At 38.6% G+C, this 26,029-nt stretch overlaps 1 protein-coding gene across 1 annotated transcript in view; it reads left to right on the forward strand.

Moving 5' to 3' along the window:
• CD34 (CD34 molecule) overlaps window positions 1–24,512 on the forward strand; it is a 424,855-nt gene extending 400,343 nt beyond the window's left edge. The window contains exon 10 of the mRNA XM_044077137.1: window positions 18,806–24,512. Coding sequence (XP_043933072.1) covers window positions 18,806–19,000 — 195 coding nt within the window. The 3' untranslated portion in view covers window positions 19,001–24,512. The remainder of the gene's footprint in view (window positions 1–18,805) is intronic.
• Window positions 24,513–26,029: the final 1,517 nt, after the last annotated feature.

The raw sequence follows: 26,029 nt of genomic DNA on the forward strand, positions 1-26,029 counted from the left end.
GCCAGAAATGGCCTGCATCTGCCTCACCTGGGCTTCAGGCAAAGGTTCTTGCTTCCCCATAGTGACTTTTTTAGGAAAAGGGATGAGGTTAACACCACCAACATAAACATTTCAACAAAACACAAATTAAAGGTCATGCTGCTAAACGCTAGGAGTCTAAACATGAAACTGCCTCATTGTAAGCATTCTTAACCCTGAAAAATGCTGTCATCTGTGTAGTCGCAGAAACCTAGTTCAAAGCTGCAGAAAGCACCCCAGCCTTACCTGGTTACTTATCCATTCATACATTTAAACCCCAAACTGTGAGCAATAAAGCCAAAGGAGTTGGAGTTTCAATATATGTTAAAGACATACACTCCTCCAGGCTGGTCAAACAGTATGACATGCAGGAGACACTCCAGGTGCAGTTAATCATTGACAAGACCCCTATTCAAATCTTAACTAGCTACCGGCCTCCAAATCTGACTCAAGATGCCCGTTCCACCTATCTGGACCTGTTTGAATCTATCAAGATTCAACCTTTACCCTCATCCTGGGTGACTTTAACTACCCAAATATAGACTAAAAGAACTACCCATGCCAGAACACAAATGCCCAGAGATTCCTCAATTTTGTCAATGCAAACACCATAGACCAGCTAGTCCCTATCCGCACAAGAGGTGAAAATATCATGGACTTAGTATTAACCAGCATAAGTAACTACTTCAGCATCCCTACAGTATCATCCTCCCTGGTAAGATCTGACCATAAGTAGTCACTTTCGAATTCACCGTCTCACCCAATCCCCATCTAGCTAGGGTCAGACATAAAAACTTCTCCAAAGCTGATCACAGCCTCCTGAGGGATGGTATAAACAGCTTCACAGCCCCCTCCCCCTCTGTAGGAACTGGCACCAATATCCAAAACTATACCAAAGCACTATATGAGCATTTACATAGATGCATGGAATCAGGAATACCCAACAGGACTAAATCATCCTCCGCAAGGAAGAGTAAACCTGTCTGGTGGACATCTGCAATAAATAAACTCTATAACAAAAGGAAAAATTTGCTGTCCAAGACCAAGAAGGAGCAGTTGCCCAATTGGAAGCAATATATCCTTAGCCTGAGCAAGCAAATAAGAGCACTAGTGAAATCCTCCAAAGCAAATTTCGAGTCCAAATTGGCCACATCTACTAGAGAAAATCATAAGGCCTTCTTCACATATGTCCGAAATCTAAAAGGAAGCACCCAGATCTGTTCAGAACTGGTGTTCAAGGACACCACATAATACAAATGCTATAGATATAGCAAATTTGCCGGCTGACAGATTCAGTGAAAACTTCACCCCTCTGTCCCCCCATCAGTAAATCAGGACATCCCCAGTACCTGCCCCCTTCCCCTTATATCTAGGGAACAGGTCATCACTGCTGTCTCAAAGGCAAAATAATACAGCCTCCATGGGACCAGATAACATCCCAGGCTGCATCCTACATGAACTCAGGCAGGAACTTGCAGCACCATTAGGCACCCTATTAAACCAAAGCCTGAGTACTGACTTTGTCCCAGATGAGTGGAGAACAGCCGTTGTCATCCCTTTGCAGAAAGTTGGAGCGTCCACCAATCCGGGAAATTATAGACTTGTTGGTGGGACAGATTGGTATTCTAGTGACTCCCCCATCTGTGGAATAGACTCCCTCTCCATGTCAAGCAAAGTACCTCTTTACCCCTTTTTAAGTGCAACCAGGATAACTGGATGGGAAACAGAAAATACACCCCTGGGATTCCACCTGTGTCCCTGCTGGACAGGGCATAGGGTGCTGACTTGTCTATACAAGGGCTAAACTCTTTGCTAGACTTATAAGGGCCTCGGGGCCAGTAGCCTAGTAACCTCTTCTAATCCTATGATCCTATGATTTGATAAATAGGTCATAAACTATGTGACTGCTTCTGTGGAAAATTCATAATCAATAAGTTTTAGTGGCTAGTAATAATTAAGTGTGTTGAATGCTCTTTTTAGGAACAGAAAGATGATTCCGGTTCATGTATGTGAAAATATGAGAAGTTAGGGAGAAGACAGCTGCTTGAGTACTCTATTTTGTACAGAAACAATTTGTCAAATAGTAAATCATGTTATGTATTGCACCATTGTATATGGATGACTCCTAAGAGTTCTGTTACTGAGCTGGGGCTAACAAGTCTGAATGTGGAAAGATGCATGGAGAATTACTTCCCCATTGTTTGTTTTCTTTAAATCCAAGTGAGTCTAGCCTACACTGTACTTGACTAACCATGTATTTTGGTAGAAAGAGGTCATGCTTTGTGATAAATGGATAAATTATGAAGCCTCTATTTCTAAGATGACAGGAGGGATTAGAAATTTATTCCTAGTAGGATAATTTATTCCAAGTAGGATAATCTGTAAAAGGTCAGACTGTGGGAATCTTACCTCAGAAGGATAGATGGGTGTCAAAGGAAAAAACTTCAAAGACCAATTCACGTAAGGTTCAGGTATGGCACCATTTATTACTTGCAGCAAGGAGACAAAACATGTGGATACAGGATTTTGTCCAATTTACTAGTAGGCAGTATGCTTCTTTTATACAGTTCTGTTACTTTTCTATGGTTGACGTAGTTAGACAGAGCTTTCTGTATTGTTCTATAGAAAATGTTGCCTAGATTTCCTGCTGATATGTTCAGATTTGAAACTCACTATGTGTTACATAGAAAATGTTACTTGGATTTCCTGCTGACATGACTGGATTTATGAAAAACATTTGAGGAAAAACAACCTGGCCTTGGGGGCTTATTTTAGCCTACGACAAACTTTCTATTCTTCAATTGTGCAGTTCTAATATATATGTGTTACATTTCAAGGTACATTTCTAGCTTAGGTACAAGTAAATGCTGATTACATTTTATATTTTCAAACAGCCTTTGTTTTCATTATCAATAGCTTCTGCAGCTGTGTATTTTCTCATAGCATAAGCAGAAAATCAATAAGTCTTTGTTTAAGTCTCATGACATTAGTAGAAATGAAACATCTATTATTATTTTCATGACATTAGCAGAAATCAAATGCTTTCCTGTTAATTTCCAAAGCATAAGCAGATCATAGCTGCACATATTTTTATGACATAACAGGATTGGAATGTCTCAGCAGCTCGTGCAGATTTATGCAGTGTGAAATAGAATAAATGTGTTAACCCTTTTTAAACCTTGAATGCACTAAGCATATTACTAATACATATTTTCTGACATTTCCCCCTTTTAATACTTTTATTCTACTTTCAAAATAAGCATAAACAGTTTTTCTTCCCCTAACCTCTTCCTACTCAGGATTTGCAGTTAAGAGAGTCATTCAGTTTAAACTTATGAAAGCATTTTCGATTTTTCAACAATCCTTCAAGTTCAGCACCTTGGTATAAGGTTTCTGAAGCTGACATGTCTATAAAGTCTTTAATCAGTCTTTTCATGCAGGGGATGCAGCAGCAAACACATACCACCAGTAGGATCCTTCCTACACAGATGGCAATCAGGATGTTCATTAGGATACTGCCCCACTCCCCAAACAATCTCTGGAAAAAGTCAGTCAATGGATTTGGTCCTGGTTTGGTCATAGCCGACACTTGCTGAATGACCTCAAGGTGATTGTCTCTCTCGTGTTTGTGGTCAGGAATATACGAACAGCACTCCTCCTGGATTAAAGCACAAGTACCTCCTCTCACCACTAGGGTGAAGTCAAGAGCCATGCGGTTTTGAAGCACTACAGTTCTCATGGCATTCAGTTCATCAGTTACCAATTCTAGAGCGGAAAAGGTTGCATTACTCACTACTTCAAGAAGTTTAGATAGTTTTCTCAGCTCCCAGATCGATTTTGTTGCTCCATATGCTGGTAATATGCCTGCCCACGATATAACAGTATCACTCAAGTCCATGTGTGTCAGTCCATCGCCCACAGCATGATGGTGTTTCCAGCGCACATTGATTTGCCCCACTGGATTGACAGGTTTCTTGATGATTTCTCGAACATTCCGAATTTTCCCCTAAGGTAAAACTGCTGTGTGTCATATGGCCGGAATCAGGTAGCCCAAAAAACAACTGCCGGACCAATTCTCAGGTAACCACTTGTATGTTTTCCTACCACATACAAAATAACAGTCCTCTACTTTGGTAGTAACTTTACTATGAACATACACTTGTCCTGCGTGAAACATTTTTTTGTCAATTATAGACAGTTGTTTGTAGAGAACAGAATCATGTTTTACTTCCTCAATTGTTTTGTGCATCAATTCAAAGAATGAACCATAGTTTGTATTGCAATAAGATCCTGTATTATCAGATTTAGTGTAACATCTATAAGGAACAGTCACATTGCAATTGCTCCAACCCACCTGAACCGTATCATTCTTGTAGAAACACACAGTTCCCTTTTGTTGAATCGACAAGTGCAATGCTATTTTATCTTGTGATGTAATATTTGATGTATCATGAGTCAGGTTTTTTCAGGTCTCGTTGACTCCTGGGGGGACTGAAGTTAACAGTAACCCTCCGTATGCTGTTGGCAAAGCTGTGCAAATCCAGCAATTTGAAACATTGAAGGTCTCAGCATACACATATTTGATTGCCTGGTAAGTGTTGAAGTTGGGGTGCCACTCTACGTGCAACTCTCCACGTTTATTCAGTTCAGTTTGTGTGGCTGGGAAAAGGAATGGCCACAACAAAAAGATTATTGTCACTAGTACAGTTAACAGGATGATTATGCAATACTTCTGAGGAAACGGTTGTTCTGCATTCCTGTTTTCTCCGACTCTTCCGAGTAGTTTTATTTGGATTTTTTTGGATTCTATAATTTTTGCTTTTGACATGTGATCTTACTTTCTGCCCTAACAGGACCTTCAGCACCGATGGTTTCTTCACTGGGGTTGAGACGGATCAGTCCTATTGATCTGATCCCCCCTTTGTAGCCAGACTTTGTGCTGAGGGCCCTGATGGAGACGTAAGATTTTTGTCCAGTTCAAAGTTCTTAACTAGTTTGCAGTGCGTCAGGTGGATCCACGAAGCTCGCTCTGTGATTTTGACTTCAGTGTGTGTCGAAAGGAGCACCTGGTATGAACCTTCCCACTTTGGTGACGTCCAATTTTTCTTTTTAATGATTTTCACCCAAATCCAGTCCCCAGGGATCACTGCCACTTCCGATGTCTCGGTTTGTTCTTTATCTGAAACAGAATTTGACTGCAACAGATGTTTAGAATTCAACAAATTTCTCATATATTCAGCCAGTGTATAGTCAGCTTCCTGGTCTGCGAGCATGAGAAGTTTCCACTGGGGTGTATAATAAACCCTTCCAAACAGTTTTTCAAAAGGAGTCAATCCTTTTGCAGTCGGGACAGTTCTCATGCTCAACAGTGCCAGGGGCAGACAATACACCCAATTCTTTCCTGTTTCTGCTATTAACTTTCTTAATTTATTCTTTAATATTCCATTATGCCTCTCAACTAGCCCTGCAGATTGCGGATGGTATGCACAATGATTTTTTTAAAGAAATACCAAAATGCTTACTTAACTGCTGTATGGTTTGGTTTACAAAGTGTGCACCATTGTCACTGTAGATCATTTCCAGAATGCCAAATCTAGGGATGATTTCTTTGACAAGAACTTTTGCTACTGTGGCTGCGTCTGGATTTTTGGTTGGAAAGGCTTCCACCCATCTGGAATACATATCTACAATGACAAGACAATACTTCTTATTTTCACATTTGTTCAATTCTATGAAATCCATACAGATAGTGTGAAACGGATATGGTAGTGTAGGGAAACTCCCTTGCTTGGGCTTTAATGCCCTTTGTGCATGATGTTTGTTACAAATTTTGCACATCAAACAAAATTTTTTAGAGTAGTTTGTAAATCCGTACGTTGTGAACACTCGGTTCACCAGCTGTACCATCCCCCCTGTTGAGACATGGCATTGCCCATGGCTCAACAAAGCTGCATATCTAAACAAATTAGATGGTAGTATCAGTTTCCCTTCTTTAGAGATGTACAGCCCCTTTTCGAGAATTGCTCCTCGTTTTACCCATCTTTGTTTTTCAGCTTGCGTAGTGAGTGTCTTCATTGTCTTTAACATTTCTAAGTCTAAAATCTCAGAGGGTTGTAGTTCCTCATTTAAAAGAAATACTTCTGAAGCTGCTTGTTTTGCAGCTGTATCAGCTCTCAAATTACCTTTTGAAATCCTATCTTGTTGCTTGGTATGAGCTGTGCATTTACAAATAGCTACTTTCTGAGGTAACTGAATAGATTCTAAAAGATCTAAAATAAACTGTGCATGATTGATAGGTTTGCCAGTAGATGTTATCATTCCTCGGTTTTTCCACTGTTGCGCAAAAACATGTACAGTAGAAAAAGCGTACAGGCTGTCAGTAAAAATGTTTACACTTTTACCCTTTGCTAAGGTACATGCCCGTGTCAAGGCAATCAATTCTGCTGCCTGTGCAGATTGGTAAAGGTTTTGCTTCTATAATCTCAGTGTCAGAAACTACTGCATATCCTACTAGGTTCTGTCCTGCAGGACCCCTTTTGCACGAACCATCCACGTAGTATATCACCTCGGCATCATCCAAGGGAACATCCGTGAGATCTTTTCTAGGTAGTGTCTTTTGCTCAATCAACTGCAGGCAGCGGTGTGGTGTGCCGCCTGCAGGGGTTGGAAGCAAGATAGAAGGGTTCAAAGTTGTGCATTGTTCAATTGTCATGTGAGGTTGGCTCAACAATATAGTCATACAGGAAAGATGCCTAGCAGGGGAAAGATATGCTACCTTCTCTTGCAATAAAATAATTGCAACTGCATGAGGCACTCTCAGAGTGAGAGGGTGGAATAAAACTACTGAGGCCGAAGTCTGTACTGCCATTGCAGCTGCAACTACTGCTTGTACACAGTGGGGTAAGGACCGTGCCACTGGGTCTAGTTATGATGAATAGTAAGCAATGGGGCGTTGCTTGTCCCCATGCTGTTGTGTTAACACTGATGTCATATAACCTTGCTTACAATCTACAGTTTGGAAAAAACGTTTATGGTAGTTTGGTAATCCCAGAACTAATGAGGACGCTATTAACTGTTTCAGTTTGCAGAAAGCAGATTCTGCCTCCAGTGTCCATTGTAACAAATCCTGTGCTGCCATAGGCTTTTTATATATCAGGTCAGTTAGAGGTGCAGATTCCAAGGCATAGTTTGGAATCCAGCTCCGGCAAAAATTAGTTGTACCCAGGAAGGACATCATTTCCTTCTTGGTAGTGGGTTTTGGTGCTTGCAAAATTGCTACTTTTCTGTCCTCATCTAATGTTCTACCTTCCTTGGGTATTACATATCCTAGATATTTGACTTGTTTTTTCCAAAGCTGCAGTTTATTTTTATTTACCTTATGTCCTTCAGCAGCTAAGAATCGTAATAGCGCTATGGTATCTTCTTTACAATCTTGCTGGGTGGGGGCCGCCAGCAAGATGTCATCAACATAAAGTAAAATCTGACGGCCTCTTGGTGGGGTAAATCCCACCAAGTTGCTTGCCATTTCTTGTGAGAATATTGTTGGACTTTCACAAAATCCCTGTGGTAGTCGCGTATATGTATACCTTTCCCCTGAAATGTGAATGCAAACCAGTACTGGCTATCAGGTTGTATCGGTATCAAAAAGAACACATTGCTGATATCTACCACAGAAAAATACTTCTGTTGAGGTTTTAAATCATTCAACAGTGTGTGTGGGTCTGGCACTGTAGGTGCCCTTAGTATTACTGTGTCATTTACAGCTTGTAAATCTTGGACCATAAGCCATTCTCCATTTGCTTTTTTAACAGGAAATAAGGGTGTGTTACATGGTGAATCGGGAGATTCTACCAGCACCCCTTCCTTAAGTAAAGCTGCTATGATAGGTTTGATTCCAGCCTCTGCATCTTTTCTTAAGGGATACTGTCTTTTCTGTGGTCTAAATGCTGACTTTGGCGTGATAGTTACTGGTGCTGCTGTATGAATAAGTCCTACATCTGATTTTCCTGTTGACCAGAGAGTCTCTGGTATATTCTGTAAGGCATTCTCTTCCTCCTTTAATAGGAGTGCTGATCAGCTGTCCTTGCTAGACTGCAAGTGTACGGCTGGGTGGGTCTGAGTTATCCAATTCAACTTCTGTACTTGTATTCCCTGTTCTAACAGTTCTAATTCTGTCTGTTTCTCCCATCTCGTGACTTTTTCTCGTAGGTCTGCCCATTCTATGTTTTTGTCCTTGGTTAAGCTAACATGTGGTAGTCGATTAGATTTATAAAGTGCAAAGAATTCCTGGGGCAATGAAAAGCTGGCTACACTGTTCCCTTCAGTGTCCCAGTACAGATTACGTAATATCAATCTGTTTGCATGATTTTTAAACAATTCTTGCTCATATTCCTTATCAGGTCCTGGTGTGTTACAATAATACAGGGTACAGTGCAACAGGTGTTGTTTATCAATGTCAAGGGAGGGGAACTTGCTGATGGCTACACTCATTAATTCTTCGGTCACAGTCCCTGGACCAGTCGTAACCAAGTCCTGGCTGTACCAATAAAACATTTCACCCTCTGATTGCACTTCAAAGGTATTAATTTGTCGCTGTGCTTCCATACCCTGCATGGTTGGGACTACTGCTATACCAAATAGCTGCATAAGGTCTCCGCCCAAGAGGTTTACTGGGCATTTTGCAGAAACAACAATTTTGCTTTTCTGAGTCAATCCTGAAACAGGATCAGTTATTGCAATATTACGGGAGAGGTGCTCCCAATACAGCTGTCCATTAGCTGCTTTTACCAGTATGTAATCAGGTGATTCTGAGTTTTCTGGCAGTTTGGAGGGATGTATCAGGGTTTGTGATGCCCCTGAGTCACACAAGAATTTAACCTCCCTCCCTTCTACCAAGAATGTAATTTCTGGTTTCGTGTCTGCTAAATAGAGCTCCAGGCTCAATAAAGCTAGGTCTAATATTTCATTTTCTTCATTGTCAGTAACTTCCTGCACTTCCTCTATCTCTTCTGTCACATCCTCTACTCCCTCTATCACATTCTCATTTGTCCTTTCTCCGCTATCCCCTTCTAGTGATTCCTGACTACCATATAGTCAGTCATCACCCTCCTTGTCTTCCGTGGTTGCCTTCTTGTTTTTCCTGCAATCCCTTGCCAAGTGTCCCTTTTTACCGCATTTGAAACATTCACCCCTTTTCTTTCGCCCTTCAAAGTCCTCTGATCGCTGATCAGATTGTTTGTTTCCCTGTGCATTTTTCTTGCCCTTTTTCCCTGACTGTACTACATAAACTTCTGCTCCATCTTCTACAGAAAATACTTGTGCTTTCTTTTTCTTTTTGCTATTGAAATGCCTTTCGGCATGCCTAGCATATTCAAGTAATGACTGTAACCTGCTTGTACGATGATCTACCATGTGTTTTGTAATAAAACTGCTTATGGGTGCAATACTGCCTTTTAAAAATGCATTCTTTAACTGCTGTTCATATGGGGAATCTTGTGTCTGATCTTCAGGAACCTGCATTCCACAGTGGTTATTAAAACATTCTAATAATCTGGCATAATACCGGTCAATAGTTTCACCTTCTTGTTGGATGCATTGATTAATGCAAGTCCAGTCTGCCCTAGGCTTCCATTTTTCAGAGATGCGGTCTGTGAGACCTTTTACTCTATTGTCTAGTTCTGCGCTGCTATGTGGGAGGCGTCTTTGTGCAGCGTCACGGGGATTACAGTTGACACTAATCATGTGCCAATCTGGCCCCACAATTCTTCTAATTACTTTTTCTACCTCTTCTCCATTTAAGTTATAACTCAGCCTCATTCCTTGTAAATCTTCTGAGAACTTTCTAAAATTAACTTTTGGATGGGGAATTCCCTCAGTGGTTTTCCAGATATCTTCCGGAGTCCAAGGTCTATACACTAAAATAGTTGGGTCCTGACCATCTTGTCCTGCCTGAGGATTAGGTACTTCTATAAGTGGACATATTTCTTCTTCACTCATAGATCGTGAATTCTTAACCATTTGATATAACTCAATGCCTTCACTTGAGTTACCTGCCCGTGTTCGAGACCTGGTCCCGATGGGATCTCTAATAAATGGTTTTACTTTTACAATGTCTCTATTTTCAGTGACAACAGGATATCGTGGGGGTGGACTAACCTGTTCACTTGCTTCATATTCTGGTAAGGGAGGCGGAGGGGCCGATGCTATTACTAAGTTATTGTCCTCCTTATCTAAAAACATTGTTTTTGAATTGTTGTTCTTTTGTTCCCTACGGTTTACTTCCTCAATCCACCTGTGTGCCTGAGGAATTCCTAATTGGCGTTGCTTTTTTATCCAACCTTTGGAATCTGTTTTGAGCTGTTTGACAAATTTGATAAGCGAGGATTTTTCTAATTTTCTGTCAAATTCGTACTTATTAACCCATTTTGAATAGTATTTAATATTGTCAGCGCGCTGCAACTGCATGTATTTTGCATCTTCGGTTAACGGCGGATTTTGGGGTCTTTTTGTGCAATTATTATCCATTTTGTTCTACCCTTTTTATCGTTAGGTAACTTCTCTTATTTTTAATGTGGTACCATGGATTTTGTTATAGTCTCTTCAGAATGACTGCCTACCTATTCTGTTTCTCCTGATCTATGACAAGACAGTAATCTTTTCTGTCCCTGACTTGTAAAATACAGTCTTGACAAAAACAATACAAATCTAGTCCCTGATCTAAAACAGAAAAAAGTAGATTCACCTTACCTGAGCCTACGTGATTGATCACCTGGTTCATGGCGACCCATCCTTCAGTCGCAGATCAGAAAGTGGCTGGCATCTTTTGTACGACAATTCAGTCGGAGGGCTTTTCAAATAAGAAGAACCGATATGGTTTCTTCCCCGCACGGTTTCAACCACCCGGCCCGTCTGATCCGAGGTGAAGTGAGAGTTTCCAGTCCGAAGGACCAATCTGTCAAAGGAAAAAACTTCAAAGACTAATTCACGTAAGGTTCAGGTATGGCACCTTTTATTACTTGCAGCAAGGAGACAAAACATGTGGAGATAGGATTTTGTCCAGTTTACTAGTAGGCAGTATGCTTCTTTTATACAGTTCTATGAAATGTTACTTTTCTATGGCTGACGTAGTTAGACACAGCTTTCTGTATTGTTCTATAGAAAATGTTACCTAGATTTCCTGCTGACATGTTCAGATTTGAAACTCACTATGTGTTACATAGAAAATGTTATTTGGATTTCCTGCTGATATGACTGGATTTATGAAAAACATTTGAGAAAAACAACCTGGCCTTGGGGGCTTATTTTTAGCCTACTACAAACTTTCTATTCTTCAATTGTGCAGTTCTAATATATATGTGTTACATTTCAAGGTACATTTCTAGCTTAGGTACAAGTAAATGCTGATTACATTTTATATTTTCAAACAGCCTTTGTTTTCATTATCAATAGCTTCTGCAGCTATGTATTTTCTCATAGCATAAGCAGAAAATCAATAACTCTTTGTTTAAGTCTCATGACATTAGTAGAAATGAAACATCTATTATTATTTTCATGAAATTAGCAGAAATCAAATACTTTCCTGTTAATTTCCAAAGCATAAGCAGATCATAGCTGCACATATGTTTATGACATAACAGGATTGGAATGTCTCAGCAGCTCTTGCAGATTTATGCAGTGTGAAATAGAATAAATGTGTTAACCCTTTTAAACCTTGAATGCACTAAGCATATTACTAATACATATTTTTCTGACAATGGGCTAAACTGTATTGCTTCTTACAGTGATCTCATAGGTTCATAGATGTTTACTAGGCTAACAACCACAAGGGCCTTTTTAAGCCTAGCCATACATCCCAAATCATATCTTAAATAAAAGCTGAAAGGCTTTATGTGTGCTCACAAAGGAAAAACTTCCACATTTCTAATCCAGTTATAGAAGACTACTGTTCTCTATACATTTTAAAATTAATGCCATCCTTAACTCTATGGTTTAGATAACATCCCACATCAGAGATGTGCAAGAAATATTAACAGTTATCACCCATTTAATTATCTTCTGCACAAACAGAATTAATTTCCAAGTCATCTACAATCATGAAATACTATCCTATACAGTAGTTTGACTTTCCCGTCCTGTCTCCAGCCAAACCGGTACAAAGTGTACCACATCCCTGACTGAAATAAAGCTAGGCCCTCAATTTTCATATCATGCACAGCATTATGTTGAAGTTGTTTTTTTTAAATAACAAAGTCCCCCTCAACCAGCTATAGTCTACCTCATTTGTCCAACCATTAAGTGGCACATCATCTTGTTTTATACTTTAAGAAAAAAAACAACAAATTTTACCCTAATCATGTGAAACCTTCCTGTTCCTCTTTCTTCTCACCCCATCTCGTAGGATGAAGGATGCTTTTATCCATTTTTATAGTCAAGCAAAAAACAAATGAGACAAAAACCAGTCCAACTATGTAATAGTGAAAACCAGATCCCAGCAGCCAGCAGAAGCAAGTCTTGTAGAGAGAAATAAATACTCAAAAGTTAAAAAGTGCAATTTATTCTGACAGAAGCGCCTTCATGGTTCCGAAAATACTGCTTCATCAGACAGTTACATTGTTTCAAACAAAGCCCATTTGAATTCTATAAAACACATCACATGACCTTCAGTGTGCTTGTACCTTAAAGGGATATGTCCCTTAACATATCTCTCATGATGTTAAAACAGTATTGGATATTGTATAAAAAACATTCTTATTTCTCAAACAAATCTAATAAGAGTGAAAGTGACAATTTAACTAGGGAGGAAATGGAAAGCTATGGATCAACTGCCCATAAATCCCTCCATCACTGTTTGACCGGCTGACAAGGGGGTCCTATTGTTATACTTGACTCTGAATATTATATGACTAAGATGTCAGCCATGCTCTCTGATACAAATGTTTATACAAAAATTGATATTAGTACTGTTGATGTTATGAAACATGAAATTGATAATTGTCTCACTGATTGTTATAGGCTTGGCATAATAGATAAAGATCTTCTTGAGTATTTTATAATTGAGTCTCCAGTGGTACCCAATATTAACGGGTTGCCAAAAATACACAAAAATCCTACCGAACCTGACTTTAGACCTGTTGTAGATGGAGGGGGTTGGCTTACTGAGGCCATGTCCATTTATTTGGATAAACAACTTAAAAAAATGCTAATATTAAGTGAGGTCATGCTCAAGGATACAGAACATTTCTTGAGGGACTTATATATCAGTTTCAACAATAGATCAGTAAATGATGGTGACTATCTGGTTACACTGGATGTAGTGTCATTATTCACCTGCATTCCAAATTAAACAGGTATTGCGATGGCTAAAAAACAATGTGTTTTGTGATCTTCTGTGCTTGCTACTTGAAATAGTGTTGGAGCATAATATCTTTTTGTTTCAAGATGATTGTTATTGGCAGAGATCAGGTGTAGCTATGGGCACAAGTTGTGCCAATTCATATGCGAACCTGGTCATGTCTGAATAGGAACATTTGAATGCGATTGGGAAATGGAATGAAAATATCATTATATATCGACGTTTTGTCGATGACTTGTTTATTGCATGGAAGGGTGACAAGAAAAACCTAGAGGAAGCTGTTTGTCATCTTAACAATAGCAGTACATTTTTGAAATTTTCCATGACATGTTCCCCACTAGAAATCAGTTATCTGGATGTGAACATCAGGAAGGTGGAAGGAAGTATTAGTACTAGCATGCACAGAAAGAAATGCTATAGACCATCTTATTTACATAGGGATAGTATGCATCCCAAACACATTTTTGGTAACATAGTCACTGGACAAGCACTTAGAGCCTCAAGGTTGACAAGTGAAGATTATAATCTAGATAGGAGTCTATATGAGCTTAAAGCTGAATTTATTTCTACTTGCTATAATGAAGTGGAACTAGAAGCGGCCTGTCGTAAGGTTTGTGATGAAAGGGATGGGCGGGGCAGACCCTATTTTTCAGAAATTATCTCCACAAATAAAACACATGTGGATCAAAGAAATATGTGTCCACCTATAGTGTTACCATATGCTAAAGGGGTGAATGATGTGAGAAACGTTATCATTAACAACTGGCATATTTTGGAGACAGATACCAGGTTCTCAGAATTCTTGGAAAGAAGTCCAAGATTTGTGTACAGTAATATGAGGAATTTAAAACAAAGATTGTGTTATCAGAGCACAAAGGTTCCATCTATTATGGGAACTAGTGGCACAACAAAATGCAATCATTGTAATTTTTGTCAATTTATTGATGAGTCCAGATATTTTCGGCACCCTGAAACATGTCACCTATGGAGCATCAGGGCTAGTGCCAGTTGCTCTACCAGGAACATTGTCTATTTGGCCTACTGCTGTAGGTGTTTTAAATTTTATGTGGGGAAAACAAATAGAAGTCTTAAAGAAAGGATTAGGGATCACATCTACTGCACTCGTAAAGGCTATGAGTATAGTGCTTTAGCCAAACACACTTTACAGACAGACGTAAATCACATCTTTTTGTTTCAAGTCTTACATGTTATACATGATGATGTGTGTGGTGATGATTTAACGAACCATACTGAGGTGGCTGTTAAGGTTGGGTGCCCATCAGGCTATGGGTCTCAATGATAATGTACCCCTTAAACCCGTGCTGAAGGCACAGAGATTGAGGCACTAGGGGTCCAGTAAATATATGTTCTCTATACTTTAATAATACCTGTTGAGCATCGTAGCGTTTTTATATACTTTATGTATATATTTTTTAGTTATAAAATTTCCACATCCACAGATGTTGTTTTATAAGTACCACAGGTTGCTGCTAATGTGTTTACTTGGAGGTAGTTGTTTACTTTGCTTTATTTTTGTTATTATATTATATTTACTGTTATCATTATTAAGACATTAATTTTATTATTTGAGGTCCTATTTTAAATTTTTATAGGAATGATGCATTTATTAAAAAATGTTTTTTATACAATACCCAATAGTGTTTTAACATCATGAGCGATATGTTAAGGGACATGTACCCTTTAAGGTACAAGCACACTGAAGGTCATGTGATGTGATTTGTAGAATTCAAATGGGCTTTGTTTGAAGCAATGTAACTGTCTGATGAAACGGTCTTTTCAGAACCGTGAAAGCGCTTACGTATTTTCTGTCAGAATAAATTGCACTTTTAACTTTTGTGAACTTTTGAGTATTTAATTCTCTCTATAAGACTTGCTTTTGCTGGCTGCTGGGATCTGGTTTTCACTATTTTTATAGTCAGTTGAGTACTTGTGAATAACACAGATAACATTTTCCTACATGGGAACAGCTAGTATTCTTTGTAGCGGTACCCCAGTGACCAAATTCGCAGGCTGTTCTCTACTTTCCACTGGGGCAGTTGCCAGAAGTTTCTAACTGCTATAATGCTACCTCATCCAACATACTTACCTTTTTTACAGAATGTATACCTCCAAATTCAATATTAATATTAAAGCATGTAGATATGAGAATTATTACGCTAGAAGCCTTTATTTATTTATTTATTTTACATTTGTTGCAAAGGTTTGTCCGACTGAGTTAAGTAGCCCTTTTTCAGTGGAGGCCCAAGGAGAAAAGCTCCACGTGTTCTACAGATTATAAGTAAACAATCAACAACTGGTTTACAGAAAATATTCAAAGCAACATATACATAAAAAAACAAGGATTTACTACAGTAAACTAATCATTATGTCTGTCAGATTTAGAATCCTACATCATTCAGAAGGACTAACAGTTTTGTCACCAGATGTAAAATCTTACATTATGCAGATGAGAATTATGTAATGTGCTTAGGAAAGAGAGATTAATGTGAGACAAGGTCTAGAGAGTTAGAAAAAGTACATAGGTTGGGAGCAGATAGGGTGTGCAGTTAGGGTTGATAAGCTATTTAAGGGGGTGGGTACACAGGCAGGTCCATTGGCTTAACAGGTATCCTTTAGTGGCTAGCTTGAATTGACTAAATTGCTAGAGTGACCTGCTTTCTAGTTGGAGTTTGTTCCATGCCTTGGAAGGATTATAGCTATAGAGAATACATCCTTTCTTAGTTTTAGGTTTGTGGAGTTGTAACGGATCTAGGTTAGAGCTCCGGAGGTATCTAGCAGGTGAATAGTGGGAGATGACAGATGATAGGGTAGGACAGTAAGAAGGCTGATAAAGGATGGACTGGATGATCTGGAGTTGAGGGAGAAGAAGCTGGTGAGGTAGTTCAAGCCAGTTAAGGTGTCTGAGTGACAGACAGTGATGTGACTTGTAAGTTTGATGTGCTGCAAATTTGGCTATCTTGCTGTAGGTAGATTCACATTTGGCAAGGAGTGTGGAGTTGAGGCAAGTAAGAATCTGAGAGCCATAAAGTAGACTGGGTAGGAGGTAGGCATAAGAGACAGTTACTTTAGCTTCACTGGTGAGAAACTTTTTGTTGCGGTAGAGGAGCCCTAGTTTCTGATGAGTTTTCTTGATACAGTTGTTAATGTGTAGATTAGATTTAAGTTGGTCATCAATGATGACGCCAAGGAGTTTAGTGCTAGTTTCCACCTCAATGTGTGTGTTATTGAGGGACAGGATTGTGAAAGTGGATTCTATGTGGTTGTAGTTTTTAGGAAGAAAAAGCAGTAGCTTAGTTTTTTTTTTAGGTTAAGGATAAGCTGGTTATCAGAGAGCCAGTTTTCTACTGAGTTAAAGTTAAATCTGAGTTAAATCTTTATTTAGATATGTAGTTATATCATAAGCACACCTTATTCGAGGCAATTATCTTTGCTAACCCACTTGTACCCTTTTAGTTTGTGCTGTTTAAGCTACAAGACTTGATGAACTTCTGTTGAATGAAAGGTTGCCCCTTTAAAATTAACCTATACACTGTGGCTTACATGGCGTATGCCTGGCTACACCCACGGTTGTCTTTTCTCTAAAATTACCACACAGCATGAACCTAACAGCAATACATGCTTCTAAACTCTACAGTATATAACAAAGGTGATATCATAAGGAAGGAGTTGTACTTCCCTGCATTTTGCAACGAAGGTTAGGTGCAAATTATGAACCCAGGGGATACAATGAGGATATATGGTGCCAATATTTATGGAGACAAATGGCTGTAAAATATAGTTGGGAGTAATGAGAGGGGAGATGAAGCACAGGATATGGGTCCTTAGTGTTTTGTAGGGTTATTACTACTATAGTACACAATATGTTGATATGTTAAATGCAACCTGCTCATAAAAATGTACAATCTTAATAAATATGACTATCATGTATTTCAGATTCCATACACAGTTAGTCAAGGGGAAAAAACTAGAAAATTGTCACTAAGCTTGACTTTTGCCTGACAATTTTTGGTAAAAGTCCATTTTCAGCCCCCACCTACTTCACTCACTTGCACCTTTTTCTTTTTCTTTTCAGATTTCTCAGCACACAGATTTTAGCATTTATGCAGAAGATATAAGAGCTGCAGTAGGGATAGCCTCCCAGTGGTGTGAACATTGTAATGATCAGTGTTGATGTGACACCCCCATCCTGTGTACAAAATGGGGAGAACTAGAATTGATGCCAATGTTGTACCACCTTAAACCAGAGACTAATAAAGCTAATCACCTTAATGCAAATCAGTAATACTCTACAAATACATTAATTATGAACTTAAGTGCCTAGTACAGATGCGTTGCAACTGAAATGAATGGGATTCCTAGAGCAACACAGAGTTATACAGGGCAACTGTCATCTGTGAGATTTTTTTTTTAAATCTGCCGCTTCATCTGTATAAGTCATCATTATTTTTTATTGCTGGTGAAGGACGTTTCTTGAAGGTAATTTTCAAGTTAAGACAGTAGCAACATTATTAACTATTATTTTACAACAGATCAACAATTTTTATTTATGAGCATTACTAGTTTATTTGTATGCCTAGCACAAGCTAGAATATTAATAAAAGTAAATCATAAAATCAAATCCTAAATGCTGGACCCTGCAAAGAGTGAAAGCTCATGTAACAGCATATACTGTTATTCTGAATCGTTGCAGAATGGGAGACAACCGATGAAAACATTGAAGGTAAATGCAAATCAAACACTTTAATAAGATGTGTAATGCAATGGAGCTCTTGCCCAGCACTCCCAATACTAAAGTAACTGCATTGTCTCAGTATGATTTACAGTACAATGTGTTTTTTTATTCTATTATCTATTATATGGAAACTGTGTACTGAATATATTTTGAATTTACAGGTGTGGTAAGCATAGTTCTCCAAACAGGGTGGCAGAGGGGGCATAAGCCTTGCCAATGTTGCTTCTAATATTGTGTTTCATAGTAATTTGACACTGCAATACATTCTATTACCCAAGCTTTCAGTGTGTTCAGAATTCAACATTACAGATTCAATTTTATGGTATTCTCTTTACTTGTTATTGTCTTATTTAGGTTATTGGTTTCTACTACATGTTAAAAGCAAAATAAAGAATCCCATGACAGCATCCAGTGTAGAACCTTGCACTATTGCGACAAAATATCATGTGCGTTACTGAAAAATAGCGTAATTCCACTGCAAATAAGTTCTGTTGTCATACAAAATGTTGCAATATGGAATTAACTGCCAAGTACTGCATGAAATCCTTGCACTTAAGGAAGCAATTGTGCCCATAGGGTACACCACTTACATGCACAAGTGTGAGAGTAATCCACAGAGCTCAGTTGTATGACTGGATGTATTAATGTTTTAAGCTTATAATCTTATTAACTTTCTTTTCTAGGAGGAAACAGATCAGAACTGTGTTGAAAATGGCAGCCACGGAGGGAAACTAGTGTCTGTTAACACTTTGGAGCCAGAGGATCAACAAGACAAGTCAAACCTGAATGGAGGGGCTCAAGAAAATGGTAACAGTGAAATCAGGGTAACAGCAATGAAGAACGAGCGGTCAAATAAACAGGCTGACACTGAACTGTAACAGGACCATAGGAGAGGAGTGTTTTTTGAGGAAACAGAAAACAAGATATGATGCTTTATACCTGTTGGAATACCAGCTAGATTCACTGGAGCTCGATAACCCATATTTGTCTACAAATGCACGTAAAAGCATGAAAATTACTCAGTGCTGTCTTGAAGCTAGTTTAGACATTAGCAACGGGATTCAAAATAATACTCACCTCAAAACAGAGGAAATGAGTGAACTGAGTGTAGTATGGAGGAAATGAATTCATTGACCCTGTGAGAACAAACAAAACAATAAAAGCACAAGAATTTATATTCTGATACCAGCTGAATAACTACTTGTTTTTCTAACCCTGTATACATTCAACCTGCATCTACCACCTCAGTTTTCATTATTTTGCATATAATAAGAAGCAGACTTCATACTGTACAAGATAAAGACACCCACTACCCAACGGCTTGAATGCCTTTGAATTATGACTGCATCGTGGCATGCCACTATTTTTCCTGTGCATCTAGAATTTTTTAATTGCTTATCTGTACAGGCTGAATTCTCTGCAGCAAGACTGTCTCTGTCTTTTTGAATTATGTAATATGAACTATGATATTCTTCAAACACTGAATCTTTTTTTATGGTTACTAAGCTTCTTAAGTTTTTCCCAACATGTGCAGTGTGTGTGTGTGTGTGTGTGTGTGTGTGTGTGTGTGTGTTCCACTAAAAATGTATTCTTTTGCAAAGGGTTCCAACAATATAAGTGCATTATACAGTTACAGCTATAACCACAAAGGGAAGATTCTTATCAAATTTAGTAACTCAAAATGTGTAGGTAAACAAATGCCAAAGATATGGAATATGGGAACCATGCTTCAACCAAATTATTAAAATACTGCCTTTTTTTAATAGTGTTTAGTTTGTTAACTTTGTGAGTAAATGTAAATCTACATTATGTCTTAATAAATAATTCTAGACCATGGAAAACATGAAAAAACTGTTCAACTAAAAACTGTTCTGTGGAAACATTTACATTCCTTTGTAGTGTAAGAATTGCTGTTTGTATGTTGTGACCGTGTAAGAAACGATTACAGATTGCAATTCAAAAAAATATGTATTATATGCTCTCTGATGCCAACATGTTTAAGAATAGTCACCTTTTTTGGCCATCAACAAAACAATCACCAATTTGAGCATACAACTTCAATGACTGCTGACAGAAAGTTTCTCAAAATTTTCTGCTAAATGTAGCCTTTGGTCTTAAGAAATAGAGAACTGAAAAACACTGGGCAAGTTTTCCCTTGTTTTAAAAGACAATAAATATGCATAATGCTTCCAAACCTAAAATCATTTGATACTGCATGTCCCATTCAGTGAGGTTTCCAAAGATCTGTGTTCAACCATAGTTTTCCCTTTAGTACAGCTCAATAAAGAACACAGCACAATACAGTCATACACTTTAACTCAAAGTATGTTTCCTTAAAGGCATATTTATACTAAGTAGCTTGTTTTGCTGAATTGCTCGATTTTTTTTTTTACTTAGGATCAGTGAATCTTGGAAAATGAGTGGGACAAAAACATGCACTTTAAAAGTGCATTTTGCTCTGTCAAGCATTAGTGTGATTTCAGAGTTACTATATATAAGCAATGAGCATATTGGGGGGTTGATAGGAGACTTGCCCCCTGTAAGAAACACTTGTTGTGTATAATTTTATTTACAATTGTTTTTTTTTTCTTTTAGTTAAATTACATTTTGTGGTAATACTGCTGATAGGTTTAAGTTCTCTGTGTTTTGTTTGGGTATACTATAGTGGACCCTTACATCCAGAAGTCTAAGAATCATGGGAAAAAGAAACAGTGTATCTGAGGCTGCATAGGCTTCTAAACAACTAATTTCTATGGTAGTGGACAATGGGGGCTTACACCACAAAAAATAGGCAAGAAAATATCCCCAGATCCCTCTTCATTTAGATCTAGTTAGGTATGGGATGTATATTTTCAATGGGGGGGGTGACCTTACCCCAAATGCACCTGGATTTCACATGATTTACATACTTGGCCACTCAGGAAAGCAGTGATGCTGTCAGGGTACAGAGATGATGCCCATTTGTGTCAGAATTCACTCATGACTGAATGGAGAAAACATAGGAACTGATGTCTCCTGCAAATGTGTTATTATGTTTGAAGGCATTAATTTTGTATGTTATGCAATGAAATGACAGACTTTTGCTTTTGGATACTGAGAGGCACTGCTGTTACAGATACCAAGGTGGCAGCCCTCTTTGAGGACTGATACATCTCAGTCTGTTGCATATGATAACTGAGGAGAAAAGGGTAAAATTGTGCTAGTCTTAATAGACTGGAACATAACATGTGGTCAGGCTTGCCCAACCTCAGCTGCAGATGGCCACCATATCCTAATTTCCCCCAGTGCCTGCTGTAGGCATACTGCAGTTTAAGGAAAATATTTTTGTCATGCCTTTAGAAGTACCCCGAATTTGTCGAACTATTTGTACCTCATAAATTGCCTTCTTCCTAAAAAAATGTTTGATTTTTTTGGTACATTGCTTGGATTAGTCAGTCAATTATGACAGTCAAAGTTCCACACATTTTATTGTTCAGAAAATCCATACTGATGCAAAAAAAAAAGTTAATGAAATCACCAGATTAATTGAATTAGAGTGATATTTAAAAATTGTTACTGGTTTTGGACTTTTGTTCCCCCCATTGTTTTTGGCTTTGTCCAGAAATCTTAGGAAAGAATTTGAGAGGCATGAGCTCTACTAAGTCTCAATGAACTACTAAATAGCAACTGCTTGCACCTTTTTAGTCAGTTTTACTGGCCTAAACACCAAGCATTTTCACCTCCTTAATGTTTATAGTGCCACAGCCCTGTTCTCAGTCTCACCTAATCACCTGCATCATGACTTTCACCCTTCTGGTGGTACTTTAGTAAGAAATCAGTATCTTGCATTGATTTCAGGCCCCATCCCCCTTACACCTGCGTCTTCCTCTTGCTGGTGCTGTCTTACTTTAACATTAGTATCCTACCCTATATCCAGAAAGTCTGGGGGATTACCAGTTAACAGCCAACTAGCTCTGCCAGGGCCTTGCATGCAGTGCATACAACAGGCTCCTTTACAAACACACTTCTGGGCTTGTCAACATCAGCCAATTACAGAAGCCAGCATCACCAGCTACCTTGGTCTCAATCAATAAACTCTGCTCCCCTTATGTAAGAGCTACCCATCCATCACTTTATTCCATTCATCCCTGCTCAGCCTCCAGCATCATAATCACTGTTCAATTCCCAATCACCAACAAAGCAGTCAGGAGCAAAATCTGTCTGCCAGTAGACTAGAGACAGGGGCCTCGTTCTATGTTCTCCCCATTCAGTCAACTAATGCAGAGCGATTTGAGATGACTAGTACATTGGTATGCAGTAAGTATCTACATACAGCGCACTATAGCCAAAACTCACCAGTCCTCAGAGCAGTAGCCTTGTACATTGGGCTACTGACCAACAGCATGCTAATATGTACCTTATGTAGTAATAATGAATGAGGTACAACAGTGGACATGTTCTTCTAATCTGTGGACAAAACAGCCATGCAAATATAAGTACCCTGAATAAACCATGTACTTCCCCTATAAGTGACATCAGAGCGCCATCAACATAGTCACCACAGGCACACATTGCAGTGTTACATCATCAATATGGCATACAAATCTGTCAGGCAAAGAGTAGGTGATGTTTCCCACTCTTTGAGAGCAGCTGAACACCGGTCCATGACCAGAGTCTGCAGACTGACTGTCTCTAGACAAACACTCTGATACGTTACACCACATTTTTTTTCATTTCATACATTTGTAAACTGGGAAAACCCATTGAACACAAGTGTGACATGACATATTAAGCATATGGTGGTGGAAGAAATCAAACCCTGTACCTTTGGCTATAGGAAGAAGCATGTCAACATCTCAGAGCCTTAATCATCTATGCTGTCAGATATCATGCACATTTAACATACATACTCTGGTACAAAAGTGGTGATATCAGATGGCAAATGTGTTAGTAAGTTTGAAGCCATTAATTTTGTTTGTTATGTAATACAATGATGGACTTCTGATTTTGGATACTGTGAGGCATTACTGTTGCAGTACTGAGGTGGCAAATCCACTGTTCTATTTAGTGTTCTGCCACCATGAGTACAGTGATGCACTGCTCTATATGCAAATTCACAAGATTCTTCTGACAATTACACACTACATTTTCTGGATAACAGAGACAAGCTCATAGCAGCTACACGAGGTATGCTGCAATGTTTTCTGAGTGTCACTCCCAATCTTACGTGGTTGTTAGAGTAGAATTATGCACAATCTGAAGTAGTGCCCATCAAGTCACCCTCCTACACATTCAATTTCACAGTGGCATTTAATTTAGTAACATTCTGGATGCTAGAATCTTGTAAAGAAATGAAGGATTCTGTTTAGAAACACTGTTTTTTTGCTCCTTACAATACATAACCTAATTTCAGATTAGTAACTGAATATATTGTTTTAATATTACATTACAGGAAATCCCAGCAGCAGCATCTAATTATTATTGTAATAGTTTTATATTGTTAAATAGTGATCTTAATTTTTAATGTAATATGTTAGTTGTCATGGTGCTACAAGCTGTTATATAAGTAGGAAAATGTATGAAATAGACAAACGCATGTCAGCTTTCTTTTGCCAAATGATTTCAACAGTAGCTGCTACATCTGTAGGGATGTTATGTGAAACGAACAGGAAGTCATACACGTTAGCATGCTATTTTTCATTGCAGTGGAACCCCATGTTGTTTGCTGTATCCTGTTGGTATTTATCACTTTTTCTCCTTACATCCATGCTCCTGAGGTAACAGTGAGAGCTATGCTGTCAGATACAGAAAGACGTGATAAAAGGATGTGCCCTCTATCTGCTGGCCAGGGCAAAATGGGCATTTCTAGTCGAGCAACATCCAACAGCCTGAGGCACTTTGACTATCAACATCTTCCTCCATTTGTCTAGCCTGCCCCCAGGATCCTGTTCTCCCTAGTTCATAAGTGAGCAGGGCATCTTTATAAGACGCTAAAGCATAATCCAGCAGGGCGTCTTTATGGGACACTAGAGCATAATCCAGAATTTAACTTCAGGGAGAGTACCAAAGGAGCAAAAATTGCAAGGAAGAATCCATGCTGCTACATCAGCTTGTGAACATCAGTTTTATCAGCCAACATCCTTATGGTAAAACACTCCTAAAAGTTCAAATCACATGAGTCATGACATTGGTGTTCAAAGACACATAGAACTGTATGGAAATTAATCTTTTTATGTGATGTGAATTAAGGGTATTAAGGTAGAGACAGTGGACTTTAAAAAAAATGGACTTCAGTTGATCAAGAAAATATAGACCAGTCTGCCCTGTACAAGAGCAGATCAATGATGCCTAATTAATAACTGTTAAAACTAACCACTGAATGCTATGCTTATCAATAAAATTAAAACCAGAGTACTGACTGTGCCTATTTGTTACAGAAACATTTCCTAGTACATATTGTTCACTTAACAGGTAAAGCATTGTTCTTGTAGTACAGGTTGAATGTCATTAAAGAATGTTCTAGATTTTTTTCCACAAATGCTTCAGCTGATGACAGTTATTCTGTGATATATATCTAAAACTGTAAGAAAACAGCACTATATATCTACATGCACTGAGTAGCATTTACATTAGCTCTTAGATGCAGCAGTATTTATTTCTATAACAGATATCCTGAAACGATGCTCCAAAATACCTCAGCATTTGTCAAAGAATTTTTAACACTTTATCACTTTACATGGTGAGTTGTGCTGCAGACAACAAATAAGACAATTATACCCCTACAACAGACTGTTATTATTGTATCATTTACAGAGCAGTTGTCACAGACCTAGTGTTTCCCGAACAGTTGTGCAAACTCTGAACAGAGCAGGTGAGACCACTAAAGACCAGATGGCACCTCACCCACTCTGCATTGTCTCATTCTCCCCATTTATTTATTTGTATTTGCTAACCGGGATAATCTGACTGGGATAGTAGTAGTTTTTCAGAAGAGTTTAGAGGAAAAAAGCTCCCACAAAAAGCAAACATTACTACTAATTACATTTTCAATCATTCATGCACATTGATTAACTGCAGCAATTCTATAAGAACAGTAATACAGCATTAAGCATTCAATTACTTAATGATTAAACTGTGTGCCTTATTAAGAGACTCATGTTAAACTGAAGGATGAGGTACGAGATAAAGTACTGTTCAGAGGTTACTCCTCAGAAGAGGGTAACACAGAGCTGATTTAATGAAGCATCATATAGATATCAGTATGGATGGTGATGTGTAGGAAGAAGGAATAAGTTAGATAAGCCATTGCCACTGACCAGGTAGAGTAGGCCTATGTAGTTGCCATATATTGTTTTAGGTTATAAGGGTACGATTTTGCATTGGTTTGTAATGTTAGGTGTGGAGCGAGGGTGTTGCGTGATCTTGCTGCATGTAATAAGGATAGGGAGTCTCCAGAGTGGTTATTAGAGTTCAGTGAGAGGAGTTTTGAGAGTGCAGCACAGTGGCAGGGCAGGTAGTGTTATTGCCTTACAGCAAGATGTTCCCTGGTTTTATTCTTGGTTGGGCAGCCTTCTGTGCTGAGTCTGCATGTTCCTCTTGTGCTTGCATTGGTTTTCCTCTCTGTACTCTGGTTTCCTCCCACATTCTTAAAACTTGCTTTAAGTGGATCGGACATTCTAAATTGGCAGTTGATGTGAGCGAGTATGGACAAACAATGGTGAAGGGCTAACCACCCACTGGTGTGAACAATGGCTGTAAGTGATGGTCAATGCTAATGTAACATCCTGAACTCAAATGCAAAAAAATGGAAAAAAGAGGGTTATGGATGGATTAGAGTGTAAGTTTGTAAGCACAGGTTTCTTTGGTGCGGTAACTGCTGATGACATTACTAAGTGCAGGGCATGGTTTGCTTAATATGTTGTGAACAG

Source organism: Protopterus annectens, chromosome 7.part0, assembly GCF_019279795.1.
Source record: "Protopterus annectens isolate FY-2018-M chromosome 7.part0, PAN1.0, whole genome shotgun sequence".
NCBI classification, from domain to species: domain Eukaryota; kingdom Metazoa; phylum Chordata; order Ceratodontiformes; family Protopteridae; genus Protopterus; species Protopterus annectens.